The 15,995-nt window shown below is 40.6% G+C and overlaps 1 protein-coding gene across 1 annotated transcript in view; it reads right to left on the bottom strand.

The window, feature by feature from the left end:
* Window positions 1–5,591: 5,591 nt before the first annotated feature.
* Window positions 5,592–15,995, bottom strand: part of CEP104 (centrosomal protein 104) — an 89,366-nt gene continuing 78,962 nt past the window's right edge. Inside the window, exons 21-22 of the mRNA XM_075279833.1 lie at window positions 9,731–9,821; window positions 5,592–6,320 (exon numbers count right to left, since the gene is read on the bottom strand). Coding sequence (XP_075135934.1) covers window positions 6,184–6,320; window positions 9,731–9,821 — 228 coding nt within the window. The 3' untranslated portion in view covers window positions 5,592–6,183. The remainder of the gene's footprint in view (window positions 6,321–9,730; window positions 9,822–15,995) is intronic.

Here is a 15,995-nt window from a genome sequence, read left to right as displayed (position 1 = left end):
GGAATTTCACATGATGAGTCTATTCACATGGCTCTATGTCTATGAAAATAGGCCAAGATAGAGCATGTCAGGTTTTTGACAACCATGAAAAACAATCTGCAACCCCCCCCCCCCCCCCCAGAAATCTGAATAAACCCATAGCTATTAATGGTTAAATGATTTGTATGACTATGGCCCAATAAGAGCATATTCGGGTCCATCTTACAGCCATAACCTTCAGGGTTTTGTGGCGTTTGCTTCCTCCACAGTTCTGAGTTGACCATGCATGTGTCCAGGAGAAATAGCCATCAGCTCATTTTCAGCTATTAATGGTGTATGGCTCACTTAAAGGATCTCCTATATTTTTAATTAAATTAAAACCAGATTGTGATACTTATTACATTTCCTAATGTTTTCTGTACATGATACAGCAGCAGACATCTTGTCTGAGCTGCCGTTAATAACATCTACCGTGATAGTCTGTAGAGAATTCATTGCGATCTATAGAGATTTATGACCTGTCCAGGGAAGGGATTGCGGAGCCGTCTTCTCTACCCAATTGGAATGGTGAATACTACAATAAAGGTGTTATCTTTCATTGTAATCCTGGCCATGATGATAATGAGATTACTTCTGAAAAGTGAATAGAGCAGTGTATAGTGTACATGATCTGCTTTCCTGTCCACATGACTTGTGCAGAGACTGTACATACCCCATTCTAGTCTATGGGGTCCGTGTGCTTTCACTGCTTACCTCTTGTCAATGCGTTTGGTAGTCCTGACAATCCGGGACTGGCGTAGATATCAATTCTGGAGCATGGAATCTTGTGGTGTCAATTACTAAGTAATGTATTCAAGAAGTGACTAAACTTATCAGGAAGACTATACCTGTAACAAACTAAGATTTTACACGACATGTTGGGTGAATCAAGCTTTTTGTTAAATATATTTGTAAATAATTTGAATTCATTGAATTTAACCTTTTTTTTATCTCTATATCAATATTTAAAAATAAAAAAATCCTCCAGTTTTCACGCTGGCCTTGATACTATGCTGACACGTCCTGGTTTCCTGTTCTCATATATATGTGTACAATATATATATATATATATATATATATATATATATATATATATATATATATATAGACAAGCAGTATATAGGAAAGTATGAGCGGCTGCATCAACCCAGAATGTTTTCTTTCCAGGGCCACCAAACTTGCGGCCTGTGTGCTGCCAGAAAGCCATAGAAACAGACTTTATAGGATGCAGAGACTTTGCAGGTGGCTGACACAACACTGAGGACACAGTTCTCTCATAGTATATGTCAGCATGACGAGGCAGAGCAGGCCGCACACGGACCAGAAAATTATTACCCCAATACACTGCTCAACTAGAAATAATATGGTGGGAAATAGAATAACGGATCCCGGAGCTCAGTGAGGCGGCCACCCAATGTGAATAAGCCTCATTACTGTAGCAACAGCTCCCCCAGTGGTGACTGGCACACCTAGCGCCTTCAAATACTGATGGGAGATATGGAAGAATGCCAAGTGTAAGATCTTTTTTGGCATTCTTCAGTCCCTTCTTGAATCGATAAAATAGAAAGCTTCAGAGTTATAGGGGTTATGCCAACATTTTTTCTTTTTATAAATGTAAATTGCTTATGGGTGGGAGCCAGAGACCCCCACCAATCCTGAGAATGAAGGCATTTTAACCGGGTTGTAAATGTAGCCGCAGTGAAGGCAGGTGCCCCCCCTTCCCAGGGGAAACACGCACAACCTGCTCCATTCACTTCAATCGGGCTGTCCGAGATAACTGAAGTACAGCATTTTCATTGGAGTTAATAGAAGCAGGGGTACGTCTACATTCACAACAGTGGTAAAGAACCAACTGTTCTCAGGATTGGTGGGGGTCCCCTTTAAAACATAACCTTCTGGCCACCAACAGCTGTCCCTAGAGGGAGCTAACTGAATACTATTATACAAGCTACTAAGTTCCCCCTAGTGGTGGCTGCTGACAGTAAAAATTATATTTTTCAAGTAATTGCTTCATAATCTACAGTATGATGGGTAGACCAACAGACACTGATAGTACTATAGAGATTCACAGCCATGCTGTAAACTGAAGGGTCACCCTTTAACAATAAGTCATATTTAGGTCCAAGTTCTGCACTGATGTATACTTATGGTCTACAGAGTTAAGTTTTCTGGTAAAGGCCTAGAAAATCTTGGGAATCTAACCTCAAGTCATGTGACTGGAACCATCACCACGTTGATCTGCCTCCTCCCTCTTCTCCTGTGGTCACAGGTAGTACCTGTACTATTTGGGGGTCGGCTTTACTATTATAATGATCTATTCTGCCAGTCCCTACTGTTGACACGGGAGAGAAGGATCCACTTGGGTGCTGGTTCTGATCACGTGTGCCAGGGTCAGAAACAGAGGTTTGACCCGAATAGATCCCTGGAGGAAGTCGGTGATAAAACAGTTCCTGGATAACTCCTTTAAATGAATTGTCTAGCTAGTAAAAATATTCCAAAACCAGCTTCAAACACTGTACAAATGCACTGATAATACCATATAGAGACCCCGCTGGTTCTGTTGCGGGCCGTTCTACCACCAGTTTTTGTAGTTTCATGTGTACCTCTAGACAGCACCCACACAGAAGATATTAACACACAACAAGGCACCAGTGTCATAAAAATACATATATATTTGGATTTCATAAATGTACACAAGAACATATAACACAATAGCACACATACATGTCCAGGAACATGCAAAGACTAAATCAGCTGTGTAGTCTTCAGAAGCAGCATTAAGCTATGGCTGAATTTCTGCATGGACGAATGATTCCAAGAAAAGACTCCATAATACATCATTATTTATTATTATTAATAATAATATTATTAACAAAATGTACTCTGCAGGGGGCGCCATCCATTTCTCAGGAACAGGGCTTTCACCAAAGAGAAAAATTGGTTCCTAAAGTTGTGAAAATCTTAGCAAAATTGTTAAAAACTCTGCTCAGCCACTTTGAGTTATGTCAGAGAAGTCACACAGCTTTCCTAGGCCACTGAATGACAAATCTAGCCAGCTTCTGACAACTCATATTATACCAATAAATATTAACGTGCCCAAAATCTGCACTGTTTACTGTAACACTCCTGAGAATATAAAGGAACACTCCAAGCAAAACATGCAACTGTGTTAGGCCTAAGAAGGGAAGGGTAAGACACAGTTTAAAGTGACCACAGAGTCATACCCCATGGCATACCCCTACCCTTCTACTATGCATACTACAGTAGATCAGATTTGCCTGGCTTCTTCCTTTAAAGGGAGCCTGTTAGAGGTAAATTGGTTATAAACCTAATCCTACGACATTATAGAGGTCATTCTTCAGTTTCCGTTATTTAACTATGGAGCCCCACTTTCAGGTAACGCAGTATTGTAGTCATTTGTAAATGAGGGGTCAAGTGCCTTTGGGTGTGCCTTGGCTTCAGTCTCAGCACTTTATTCCCAAGCAAAGCACGATCCCCTCATTAGCATATGAATAAGATAGTGCTCAACATAAACATGGATACCCCCCCCCCCCTAAAAATAGGGGGGGAGAAGGGCGCGCCCCCTGGTACAATATCTTCTGTATAGATAAAAATGGAAACGAAAAGACTCCAAGATGATCAGACAAGCGAATGTATAGGGAAAAATCCAGCCAGTTATATGGACTTGAAGAAGTGGAAAAGGTCTCACGAAATGGGTGGACTTCGGCTTGTATTTTTATGTTTTTTTAATAAATGCATTCTTTTTGACTATACAAGCAGCACCCCGTACTTACCTCATTTTTTACAGCTTAGGACGGGTTCACATCTGCGCCCGGTCTCCACTTTCTGGGTTTCCGCCTTCTGCTGAAAGGAGACGGTAACCCAGCATTCAGTGTCCGCCCGTGACACTGAATGCGTCCTATTTGTTAGACTTTGTGCCCAGTTTAAAGAAAAAAAAAAAAAAAAAAAAAGGTTTCGCCACGGAGGGCAGAAGATGCTCATGGGCGGACACTTTGAAAACTCGTTCAAATGAATGGGTTTGAAAACCGACTTCCGGGTTTCCGTCTCCTGTCCAGTTTCTCGGGCAGAAGACGGAAACCTGAAAGCGGAGACCGGGCGCGGGTGTGAATAGCAGAGGCACACAGAATACGGAAACTGTAGAATCACCTCTACAAGTTATTGGGATTAGGTTTATAGCCAACTGATTACTGACAGACTCCCTTTAAAGAAGTTGTGCAGTCAGTAATATTGAAAGGAGAATACCATCTATTCACCCTGTTTCTACCCCTGCTGATCCAGTGAATGCCTGCCTGTACTGCCCATAGGATATCACTAGGGTGAAACCCTGGATCAGACGGGGCAGTGTAGCTCTATTATTAGACTCCCCAAATGAGAAAATACAGCAAAGATCACCATTTATCATCACCTTTATGTTATTGTAAAAGTTATAGTGAGCTTGATATCGTATGTGACATAGGGTTTGTGTGCAGTGTGAGTGTGACTTATATCAACCCTACCAGGGAGCAGAGCTAATACAGCAAATATTACAGGTACTAAACCTACCGCCACCTGCACTCTGCATACAGAAAACTGGAACTGCCCATATACATCTGGTTTTTGGCAGCAGATCGGTTGATTTTGACAGGATCTGCTTACAGTCTATATGGATATTGGAGTTGCTGGATCATTTCAAGTTTACATAAGGATAAGCAAAAGCAAGGACCCCATAGAATAAATAATATTGCTCCTTGAGCTGGCTTCAAGCACCAGTTTGACATATGGAGCCCTGTGCAAACCATTTGTCTTCTTTATAAAACCTTGCAGGAGTCCACTAGTGAGAAGTCGTCTTATTGTGTTGGAGCTCGGGAAGGAGAGTAGGACCAGCTTTCTCTTGTGCTTATACCTTCACTGTAGGCTGTAACACTAACAGAGAAATGTATTATCCATTTTCGATCGTGCGGGAGTGCTGATGATCTACCGCAGACTCTTATTTGTACAGGTACCATCTTGCAGGTCTGTTAGAGTTGTCCTCTATCTGCCCTCCCATGTCAGGACTATCCTTGGATAATATAAGACAGGCTGCACGTTTGTCCATCAATCCTCGACCCATTTGATTTAAGAAAGGCCGGTCACAACACTTTCTTAAAGCCACTAAGATTGTCACTCCACATACGAAGAATACAAAGGCCAATGATGCTGATGGGGGGATGCAGCAAGTTCTACCAGACAGGAAGTCTCTCCAAGACTCTCGTGACCTATTATATTGGGTTAGGTATTTTAGAGTCTGTATTATGGCCATGAAAACTGAACTCCTAGGGTTAGTATGAACGAAGCTACCAAGATAAGGCTCTATGAGGATCTAAGGGTTGGTTCACATTTGCTTTTCTATTCCAGGGAGAGGCCGCATGGAGTCCCCTCGAACGGAATACAAACGCCATTGCAAGTGCTGTGCTGTCAAAGCGCACGGACCCCATAGGCTATAATGGGGTCCATGTGCTTGGCGCGCACTGCCTGCACAAATCATGTGGACATAGCAGGCAGGCAGTGCGCGGTTTGGGGAGACCTCTCTGGTGGTCTGGTAGAACATTATGCTCTCCAAGTCCAAACTCTTTTTTTCCCACCTTCCTCAACCTCTGTGTATATGAAGTATTGTCTAGGTGAACGTATTCTTTGCTCATCTACCCGATCGATCACATTCAGGTAAGTTTTACAGTTGTTCAATTTTTTCTTTTATACATCTTATTTGTGAAAGTTTTTAGGTTTTTGGTAAAACAAAAAGAAGCTGGATTTGCTCTGCCCCACATTTGCTTACCCCTCTAGCTGGTCTGGTCCAACTTACAGTAAAATAATTTAATCTAAAACTCTAAGAATGGATCATAAAATATAAATGTATAATAATCTAGAACACAGATTTGTGTCTTTAGCGCATAATAAATATATAAGGTAAAACACCGGCTTCCTCCTGGTCTGTGTGACGCGGTGACATGTATGTAAGACATTATTGCCTGATTCAAGTAACACACAATGGCTTCTCTCTGTTCACCCTCATATAAAATAAGACTCTTGCAGTAGTACTAGGAGGGATACAGATAGTAAGGGGTTTGTGTTCAGGTACCAACAAAAAGGCGGTTTCGAGTCCCAGGCCAGGGTCACACCAGTCTACCTTCACCGCTTGGGTTGTGGTTTGGTTGTATTTCTATTCAGACCTGCTCTTGGAGCTGGGATCCTACTGCCGGCAATAGGTGGACGTTGCTTGGCTCCTGTAGTACCAGTTTTCGTTATAGTTGATCCTTTAAGTGCAGCTGGATAAAATATTGACATGAGGCATTAGTGACAAACATACAATATAAGTAAATACCTGCTTTCTGGACGGCAAGTTATACGAATCATATTGTATGTATATACTAGTTGGTTCTATCAGGTCCTTTGGATAGGTCATTAATATCCTACTGGCACTCCGCTGAAGGAGCCATGTTTGTATGGCAAGTGCTGCGGTGACCTCTTTTAACATCATGCGCACCGGTCACACCTCAACTTCAATAAAATATATGGGATTGAGATTCAATGTTAAGAACAGCCACAACATAGTGTATAGTGCTGTGCCACAGTGAGACAATTGGTAGAGATATCATAGTCCTGGAAAGCCCCTTTATTATAACTTCAATCACCTGAACATGTCTAGTAGAAGAGTTTCCTGTGTGGTGAGAGTCAGCGCCACAGATTTACAGACATACATATAGATATACTGATCCACTCATAAGGGTACTTTCATTATGCATCACAGTGCAAAGCGGAAAAAATACTTTCTAAAGAGCCCCTCCCTGATAATATTCTCTAGATCTGTAAGATCAGACGACAGAATAGACAGAATCAGGCCTAACCTAACCGCAGGGCGTTCGCATTACCTTTAGTTCTGTACTTCAAGTCATTTCGGAAGCAGGCAATACCAAATGTGCTGAGTTTTTATTGTTTTTTTGTTTTGTTTTTTTACAATAAAGCATTTTGTGATGGAAGAAAGGCAAATTGTTTGGAGGGTTTTTTTTAAACCTCTTACCAACACACTATTGAGACATCTCTTACAGGCAGATATTGTATATGCATCACAGTGTTCTGGTGGGTAGTGCCCAGTGTGCCTACATAATAGCAGTGGGAGCGCTTCTGTAATACATAACCGGGTTCTCGCTGCAACTCTTAACATAAGACCTAGCTCCGATGGCACAGTTTAACCCATTAGATGCCACATCTAAGGAGTGTGACAGAGGGAGAGGTCTCCTCCTATATGATGATCAGCACCCTGCAAGGTGATCATGGGGTATCAATGGATAACTATTAGGTCATACCAGACACACAAAAAACCCTTCTATATCTTTATTACCGTATATTGCACTGAATACAATGATGAAAAATAAAGCAAAACTATTTTTTTTTTGCATTCCCTCCAAACAAAAATGAAAGAAAAAAAATAAATAATAAAAATAAATTATTATTATTATTAGTACCCAAAACGTTGTCATTAAAAAATACAACTCATCATGCAAAAAACAAGCCCCAATACATCTGTATTGACAGACAAATAAAAAGTTTCAACTCTTGGAATGTGAGAATAAAAATCTGGTTGTTCTAAATTTATTTAATTGAAAAAAAAAATATTTTTTTTTTGTGTAAAACAGATAGATCAAACTCTACTTCTGGCAGTATCTAATGTGCCATGACAACTGTTGAGATGCCAATGTGGGCAATGACTTTGTTAAACAATCCCTTAGATCCCACATTCGCTATTAGGTATTAAGTATTTAGGAGTGGAATTCTCTCCAATCCAGCTGTTGCGGTGGGATGTATGGCTGTATGTAATGGCTAGAAGGTGCTGCGGCTTCTGTGTCTGCACCATTCTACAAATATAACTGTATTCCCATTTGCAGTAAAGGGACATACCGTTAGGTCTATATACCACAATCCTCCTATACAGTGGTGTAAAAGTTTGAGAGAATTTGATAGATTCTGCATATATGTGGCAGTGTATTATAGCAACACGTCAGCAATGATGTGTCTACAGTGTGAACAACAATCCTCATGCTGCATTTATCAGCATGTTCATATACAGTCCTATGAAAAAGTTTGGGCACCCCTATTAATCTTAATCATTTTTTGTTCTAAATATTTTGGTATTTGCAACAGCCATTTCAGTTTGATATATCTAATAACTGATGGACACAGTAATATTTCAGGATTGAAATGAGGTTTATTGTACTAACAGAAAATGCGCAATATGCATTAAACCAAAATTTGACCGGTGCAAAAGTATGGGCACCTCAACAGAAAAGTGACATTAATATTTAGTAGATCCTCCTTTTGCAAAGATAACAGCCTCTAGTCGCTTCCTGTAGCTTTTAATCAGTTCCTGGATCCTGGATAAAGGTATTTTGGACAAACAATTCAAGTTCAGTTAAGTTAGATGGTCACCGAGCATGGACAGCCCGCTTCAAATCATCCCACAGATGTTCAATGATATTCAGGTCTGGGGACTGGGATGGCCATTCCAGAACATTGTAATTGTTCCTCTGCATGAATGCCTGAGGATTTGGAGCAGTGTTTTGGATCATTGTCTTGCTGAAATATCCATCCCCGGCGTAACTTCAACTTCGTCACTGATTCTTGAACATTATTCTCAAGAATCTGCTGATACTGAGTGGAATCCATGCGACTCTCAACTTTAACAAGATTCCCGATGCCGGCATTGGCCACACAGCCCCAAAGCATGATGGAACCTCCACCAAATTTTACAGTGGGTAGCAAGTGTTTTTCTTGGAATGCTGTTTCTTTTTGGACGCCATGCATAACGCCTTTTTTTTATAACCAAACAACTCAATTTTTGTTTCCAAAATGAAGCTGCCTTGTCCAAATGTGCTTTTTCATACCTCAGGCAACTCTATTTGTGGCGTACGTGCAGAAACGGCTTCTTTCTCATCACTCTCCCATACAGCTTCTATTTGTGCAAAGTGCGCTGTATAGTTGACCGATGCACAGTGACACCATCTGCAGCAAGATGATGCTGCAGCTCTTTGGAGGTGGTCTGTGGATTGTCCTTGACTGTTCTCACCATTCTTCTTCTCCGCCTTTCTGATATTTTTCTTGGCCTGCCACTTCTGGGCTTAACAAGAACTGTCCCTGTGGTCTTCCATTTCCTTACTATGTTCCTCACAGTGGAAACTGACAGGTTAAATCTCTGAGACAACGTTTTGTATCCTTCTCCTGAACAACTATGTTGAACAATCTTTGTTTTCAGATCATTTGAGAGCGGGCTGTCCATGTTCGGCGACCATCAAACTTAACTTGAATTGTTTTGTAGAAAGAAATGGTCCAAAATACCTTCATCCAGGATCCAGGAACTGATTAAAAGCTACAGGAAGCGACTAGAGGCTGTTATCTTTGCAAAAGGAGGATGTACTAAATATTAATGTCACTTTTCTGTTGAGGTGCCCATATTTTTGCACCGGTCAAATTTTGGTTTAATGCATATTGCGCATTTTCTGTTAGTACAATAAACCTCATTTCAATCCTGAAATATTACTGTGTCCATCAGTTATTAGATATATCAAACTGAAATGGCTGTTGCAAACACCAAAATATTTAGAACTAAAAATGATTAAGATTAATAGGGGTGCCCAAACTTTTTCATAGGACTGTATACCGTCTACATAGACACATCTCTAACCTTGCGCTCCTGCTTGTGTCCTTTGAAGAGCCAGTATCCTGCGCGGGTTCATTTTACATCCATCTTTCCCCATTAGGTGAGATTTCCAAGCCTGTAAAAGCAAGATACAAATTTTTGCATTAATGTCCCCATTTATGTGTCCTATGCCCACTGATCAGACATAAATGGGATAGGAAATTGATAGTAAAAGAATGAGTTTGGAGTCTCTGGAAGCATTAAGGGGTATGTATTGCCCATATATATATTTTTTTTAATGTATTTCTTAAAACCAGATAGTATCACTCTTTTTTCTAATCGATTTGCTTTGTAATCGTAGATTTCTTTCTTTTTTTTTTTTTTTTTTTAATTCTGTTTTCTGCACAGGATTATGGAAGCTGCCAGCTGGACATTTCCTTTGCTTGGGATAAGCTTTACAGTGGTCTCATAGCCATAGACAGCAAAATACCCACTTAGGTCTATGGGAGAGTTTTCTAGGCATGCTCTCTGCACTGAAAAGGAGTAGATAAATTGTGATCATCTATTTTCAATAGTGGATGCAATGATTGGTGTCATGTGGCATTATCTATAGGAGGTTTTATTTTCTTTTTAACAGACAGATAGAATTGGTAATTGTCAGTTTATTATTAGGCTTAGCGGCCACAGTGAAAATTGCAAGATTTCATACTTTTTTTTAATAAACAAATTATATATATATATATATATATATATATATATATATATATATATATTTAGGCTTTGTGGCCACTGTGAAAATTAAAGATTATATATATATACACACACATATATATATATATATATATATATATATATATATATATACACATATGTATATTAGATAGTGACGTGAGAAATCAAAAAAAAAAAAAAAATCAAAAAATATCAATGATTCTTAGCATAAAAACTTGGTTTACAAAAAGAGGTAAATTCAGACTCCTGCCCTTTACGTCAAGACTTCACAGCAACTTAGGAGTCACCTGCTCCACTGCTGCAACTTCAACTTTGTTTCCATATGAGGGAAAAGGTTAATGTACGGGCGATTTGCCATGATCACAAGAATTACAACCACACCAAAATTCTGCTAGCCACATGAATTTTCCCCATACAGAGGTTACTTGTGAATTGTAAAAGTACTGCCATGTTCTAGTACCTTGTCGGCTGCCAAATGTCTCTGTGGTGCCCCAGCTTAAGGGGAAAGTGGCATAACAGGGCTTTCCCTTAACATACGTCTATTCTAGAGTCTGAAGACCAAGTATCTCTCTCATGTATAGCTTCCCTCTGCCAGACTACAGAACTGCTAGCACCTACATTACGGACAAAAAATAAAAAGGTGTGTGTGTGCGTGTGTGAAACCAAAATAACCCTTTAACCTCAGGACAGACTAGGCCATTCTCATAAGCTATCTTTTAGCAGATAGGTGCGCTGGGTGGTATAAGGAGCCCATTTATACATTAGTCATTTCCATTCTATCCGGAGTTTCTCTTATTATATGAGATACCCCGGGACGTTATCATTGAAGTCTAACAATATTACCTTTACGCCATTCTGGATGGGGTGTACGTCTGAAAACAAAATACTACCCTCCTTTGGATGAGAGGGGTATCTCATATTGGGGGAAGTAGTACTTTTACTATACATTTCGGGAAGATTGATTCTACACCTATCAGTCATCTTCTTATATCTCTGCAAATATCTCTAGATTTTAGGAATATTTGTATGTCTAATCTGTGATCTTTTTAGAGAATTATATTCATAAAGATTTTGTAGTTTTAAGACACCTGGTTGGATAGTCACACGTCCTTCGTTTTTTTCTCACATACATTACCGCTATTCTGTGTCTAAATGCTATAAAGATGGCGACATGCATCAGCAGGGTTAATCCTGACAGCTTTCACATAATGATAGTATAGGTAGCAAGAAATGAAAGTCTATGGGTTAGCTATGATGTCAATGTGCAGGGGAAAACAACAAAGGGGGATGGAGAACCAAATCAGTGCTGCAGTAAGTGTCATAAGGTGATGGCATAACCCCGTGATAAGCCCTCCATTCAGAACATGGAATACTCCTTTAAGCCTTGCATTCTAAAGGGCAGAAATAAAGATGCGATTCATTCCCGGTGTGTTGAATGATCTTCACATTCATGTTACAGTTGGAAGCAAAACCCACAGAAAGGCCTTTGAGCGCTCGGCATTATCTAGGGACGATACGGCTTTGAAGAGATGTTGGCAGAGCTGGGGATGTGTGACTGGAAGTGGTGTAACCATGTTATTGGAAGAAACACAGGGAAGATGATACAACAGGATGAGCACTGTGTATGCATGTCAACATGCCAAGTCCTCAGTAATGACAGTAAGGAACTGTAAATGTTACCCTCATCTGTTTCCTAAGCATGTTCACATGGATAACCGTATAACTAGTGCATACTAAAGGTGAACCCCAACCTCTCTGCTCAGATGTGGCAGGTACTGTATGGCTCATAGATTGGCAGTCCACCATAACAGGGAGAAGGGTACAGCTCTGTCACCTATTGCTATCACTGACCTAATAGCGGAGGTCTCGAATTCAGAGTTCTCATTTTAGCCTTCTCTATTTTACCAGTGAAAATAGATTTTGCTGCACACACTGTTTTGTGATCAAAGGATTATAGAGATTTATTTTACAATATAGTTAACGCCTTTTGACACAATGCAAAATATTGGCATAGAAAGACAGGCTAGATCAATTGGATATGACGTTTCGGTCCTTAGACCTTCCTCAGACGTGATCTAGTGTAGTAGCAGGATCAGTATAAGTGTCAAGGCATGACACTTATACTGATCCTGCTACTACACTAGATCGCGTCTGAGGAAGGTCTAAGGACCGAAACGTCATATCCAATTGATCTAGCCTGTCTTTCTATGCCAATATTTTGCATTGTGTCAAAAGGCGTTAACTATATTGTAAAATAAATCTCTATATTCCTTTGATCACAAAACAGTGTGTGCAGCAAAATCTATTTTCACTAGTATATTTGGGTCGAAGGACCTTTTTTCGCTAGCACCACATATAATTTTAGAGTGTGCGGTACCATTGACTTTTTTGCTTCTCTATTTTACCAGGCCTCATACCCATGACCATAATTCAGAATCGTATCACACTGTGTACTGTTTGTTACTGGCAGCACCCCCAAAACTTAGGGAATCTTCAATTCATCTTATGTTTTATTTAATATAGGTCACCATCTACATTAAAGAAAATAATTGTAATAATAATTAGAGATGAGCGAACAGTGTTCTATCGAACTCATGTTCGATCGGATATTAGGCTGTTCGGCATGTTCGAATCGAATCGAACACCGCGTGGTAAAGTGCGCCATTACTCGATTCCCCTCCCACCTTCCCTGGCGCCTTTTTTGCTCCAATAACAGCGCAGGGTAGGTGGGACAGGAACTACGACACCGGTGACGTTGAAAAAAGTAGGCAAAACCCATTGGCTGCCGAAAACATGTGACCTCTAATTTAAAAGAACAGCGCCGCCCAGCTTCACGTCATTCTGAGCTTGCAATTCACCGGGGACGGAGGTTTCCGTCCAGCTAGCTAGGGGTTAGATTCTGGGTAGGCAGGGACAGGCTAGATAGGAAGGAGAAGACAACCACAACAGCTCTTGTAAGAGCTAAATTCCAGGGAGAAGCTTGTCAGTGTAACGTGGCACTGACGGGCTCAATCGCCGCAACCCAGCTTTCCCAGGATCCTGAATGGAATACACTGTCAGTGTATTCCCGTATACCCGATATATACCCCCGATACCCGTTCCAACGGTGTGCCCCCCCACCTTCACCCCAGAAATACCCTGCAAGTCCCCTAGCAATAGGATTGGGGCTATATACACCCACTATTTTTGCTACTGCCATATGGTGCCATTGTCTCACTGGGAATTCAAAGAATATATTGGGCTTACATATAACTTCAATTCCAGGGAGAAGCTTGTCAGTGTAACGTGGCACTGACGGGCTCAATCGCCGCAACCCAGCTTTCCCAGGATCCTGAATGGAACACACTGACAGTGTATTCCCGTATACCCCATATATACACCCCAAATCCCCGTTCCAACGGTGTGCCCCCCCACCTTCACCTCAGAAATACCCTGCAAGTCCCCTAGCAATAGAATTGGGGCTATATACACCCACTATTTTTGCTACTGGTATACAGTGCCATTGTCTGACTGGGAATTCAAAGAATATATGGGGGTTATGTGCACCCACAATTTTTACTACTGGTATACAGTGCCATTGTCTCACTGGGAATTCAAAGAATATATTGGGGTTATGTGCACCCACAATTTTTACTACTGGTATACAGTGCCATTGTCTGACTGGGAATTCAAAGAATATATTGGGGTTATGTGCACCCACAATTTTTACTACTGGTATACAGTGCCATTGTCTGACTGGGAATTCAAAGAATATATGGGGGTTACGTGCACCCACAATTTTTGCTACTGCTATACAGTGCCATTGTCTGACTGGGAATTCAAAGAATATATGGGGGTTATGTGCACCCACAATTTTTACTACTGGTATACAGTGCCATTGTCTGACTGGGAATTCAAAGAATATATGGGGGTTACGTGCACCCACAATTTTTGCTACTGCTATACAGTGCCATTGTCTGACTGGGAATTCAAAGAATATATTGGGGTTATGTGCACCCACAATTTTTACTACTGGTATACAGTGCCATTGTCTGATTGGGAATTCAAAGAATATATGGGGGTTATGTGCACCCACAATTTTTACTACTGGTATACAGTGCCATTGTCTCACTGGGAATTCAAAGAATATATTGGGGTTATGTGCACCCACAATTTTTACTACTGGTATACAGTGCCATTGTCTGACTGGGAATTCAAAGAATATATGGGGGTTACGTGCACCCACAATTTTTACTACTGGTATACAGTGCCATTGTCTCACTGGGAATTCAAAGAATATATTGGGGTTATGTGCACCCACAATTTTTACTACTGGTATATAGTGCCATTGTCTGACTGGGAATTCAAAGAATATATGGGGGTTACGTGCACCCACAATTTTTGCTACTGCTATACAGTTCCATTGTCTCACTGGGAATTCAAAGAATATATGGGGGTTATGTGCACCCACAATTTTTAATACTGGTATACAGTGCCATTGTCTGACTGGGAATTCAAAGAATATATTGGGGTTATGTGCACCCACAATTTTTACTACTGGTATACAGTGCCATTGTCTGACTGGGAATTCAAAGAATATATGGGGGTTATGTGCACCCACAATTTTTACTACTGGTATACAGTGCCATTGTCTGACTGGGAATTCAAAGAATATATGGGGGTTATGTGCACCCACAATTTTTACTACTGGTATACAGTGCCATTGTCTGACTGGGAATTCAAAGAATATATGGGGGTTATGTGCACCCACAATTTTTACTACTGGTATACAGTGCCATTGTCTGACTGGGAATTCAAAGAATATATTGGGGTTATGTGCACCCACAATTTTTACTACTGGTATACAGTGCCATTGTCTGACTGGGAATTCAAAGAATATATGGGGGTTACGTGCACCCACAATTTTTGCTACTGCTATACAGTGCCATTGTCTGACTGGGAATTCAAAGAATATATGGGGGTTATGTGCACCCACAATTTTTAATACTGGTATACAGTGCCATTGTCTCACTGGGAATTCCACAAATAATTTGGGGATTCATTCACCCTACATCTCAGGCTCTTGCCATATTCACCCAGGTTGTCAGTGCTGCACCAGCTCGTTCCCAGACAGCTCGGCCCGAAAAACACGTTACCTATATAGAGGATTTGGACAATGAAGACAACATGTTCTAAATCTAATGTCTGCACCTTCTCCAGAATTAAAATAAAGGCAGCGTTTAACTTTCAAATAGCACTGCACAAAGGAAGAGCTTATCAGCTTGTCTCATGACATGCTACTGAAAAGTTTCATTTGTGTATCTTAATGTAAATATAGTTGTATAAGCTTTTTGGGTTTTAGGCACTGCCAAGTTATTTATTACCACCCGCTCCCTTATAATGATGATGACGCCAAAGTCACTGTGGGTGTTCAGAGCTCACAGCTTTGGGTGACATTTGTCTTGCTCTCTGTCGGTACCAGCTGTCTTTTTGGATACCGTAAAGTTATGTTGACTTTATTAACAGCTATAGAAGCTTTAGCCAGGTTGTGACGGTGTGTAACCCTAACAACACTAAGTGGGATACACATTAATAGTCA

Source organism: Leptodactylus fuscus, chromosome 6 (assembly GCF_031893055.1).
Source record: "Leptodactylus fuscus isolate aLepFus1 chromosome 6, aLepFus1.hap2, whole genome shotgun sequence".
Classification (NCBI taxonomy): domain Eukaryota; kingdom Metazoa; phylum Chordata; class Amphibia; order Anura; family Leptodactylidae; genus Leptodactylus; species Leptodactylus fuscus.
This window is presented reverse-complemented; position numbering and strand designations above follow the sequence as displayed.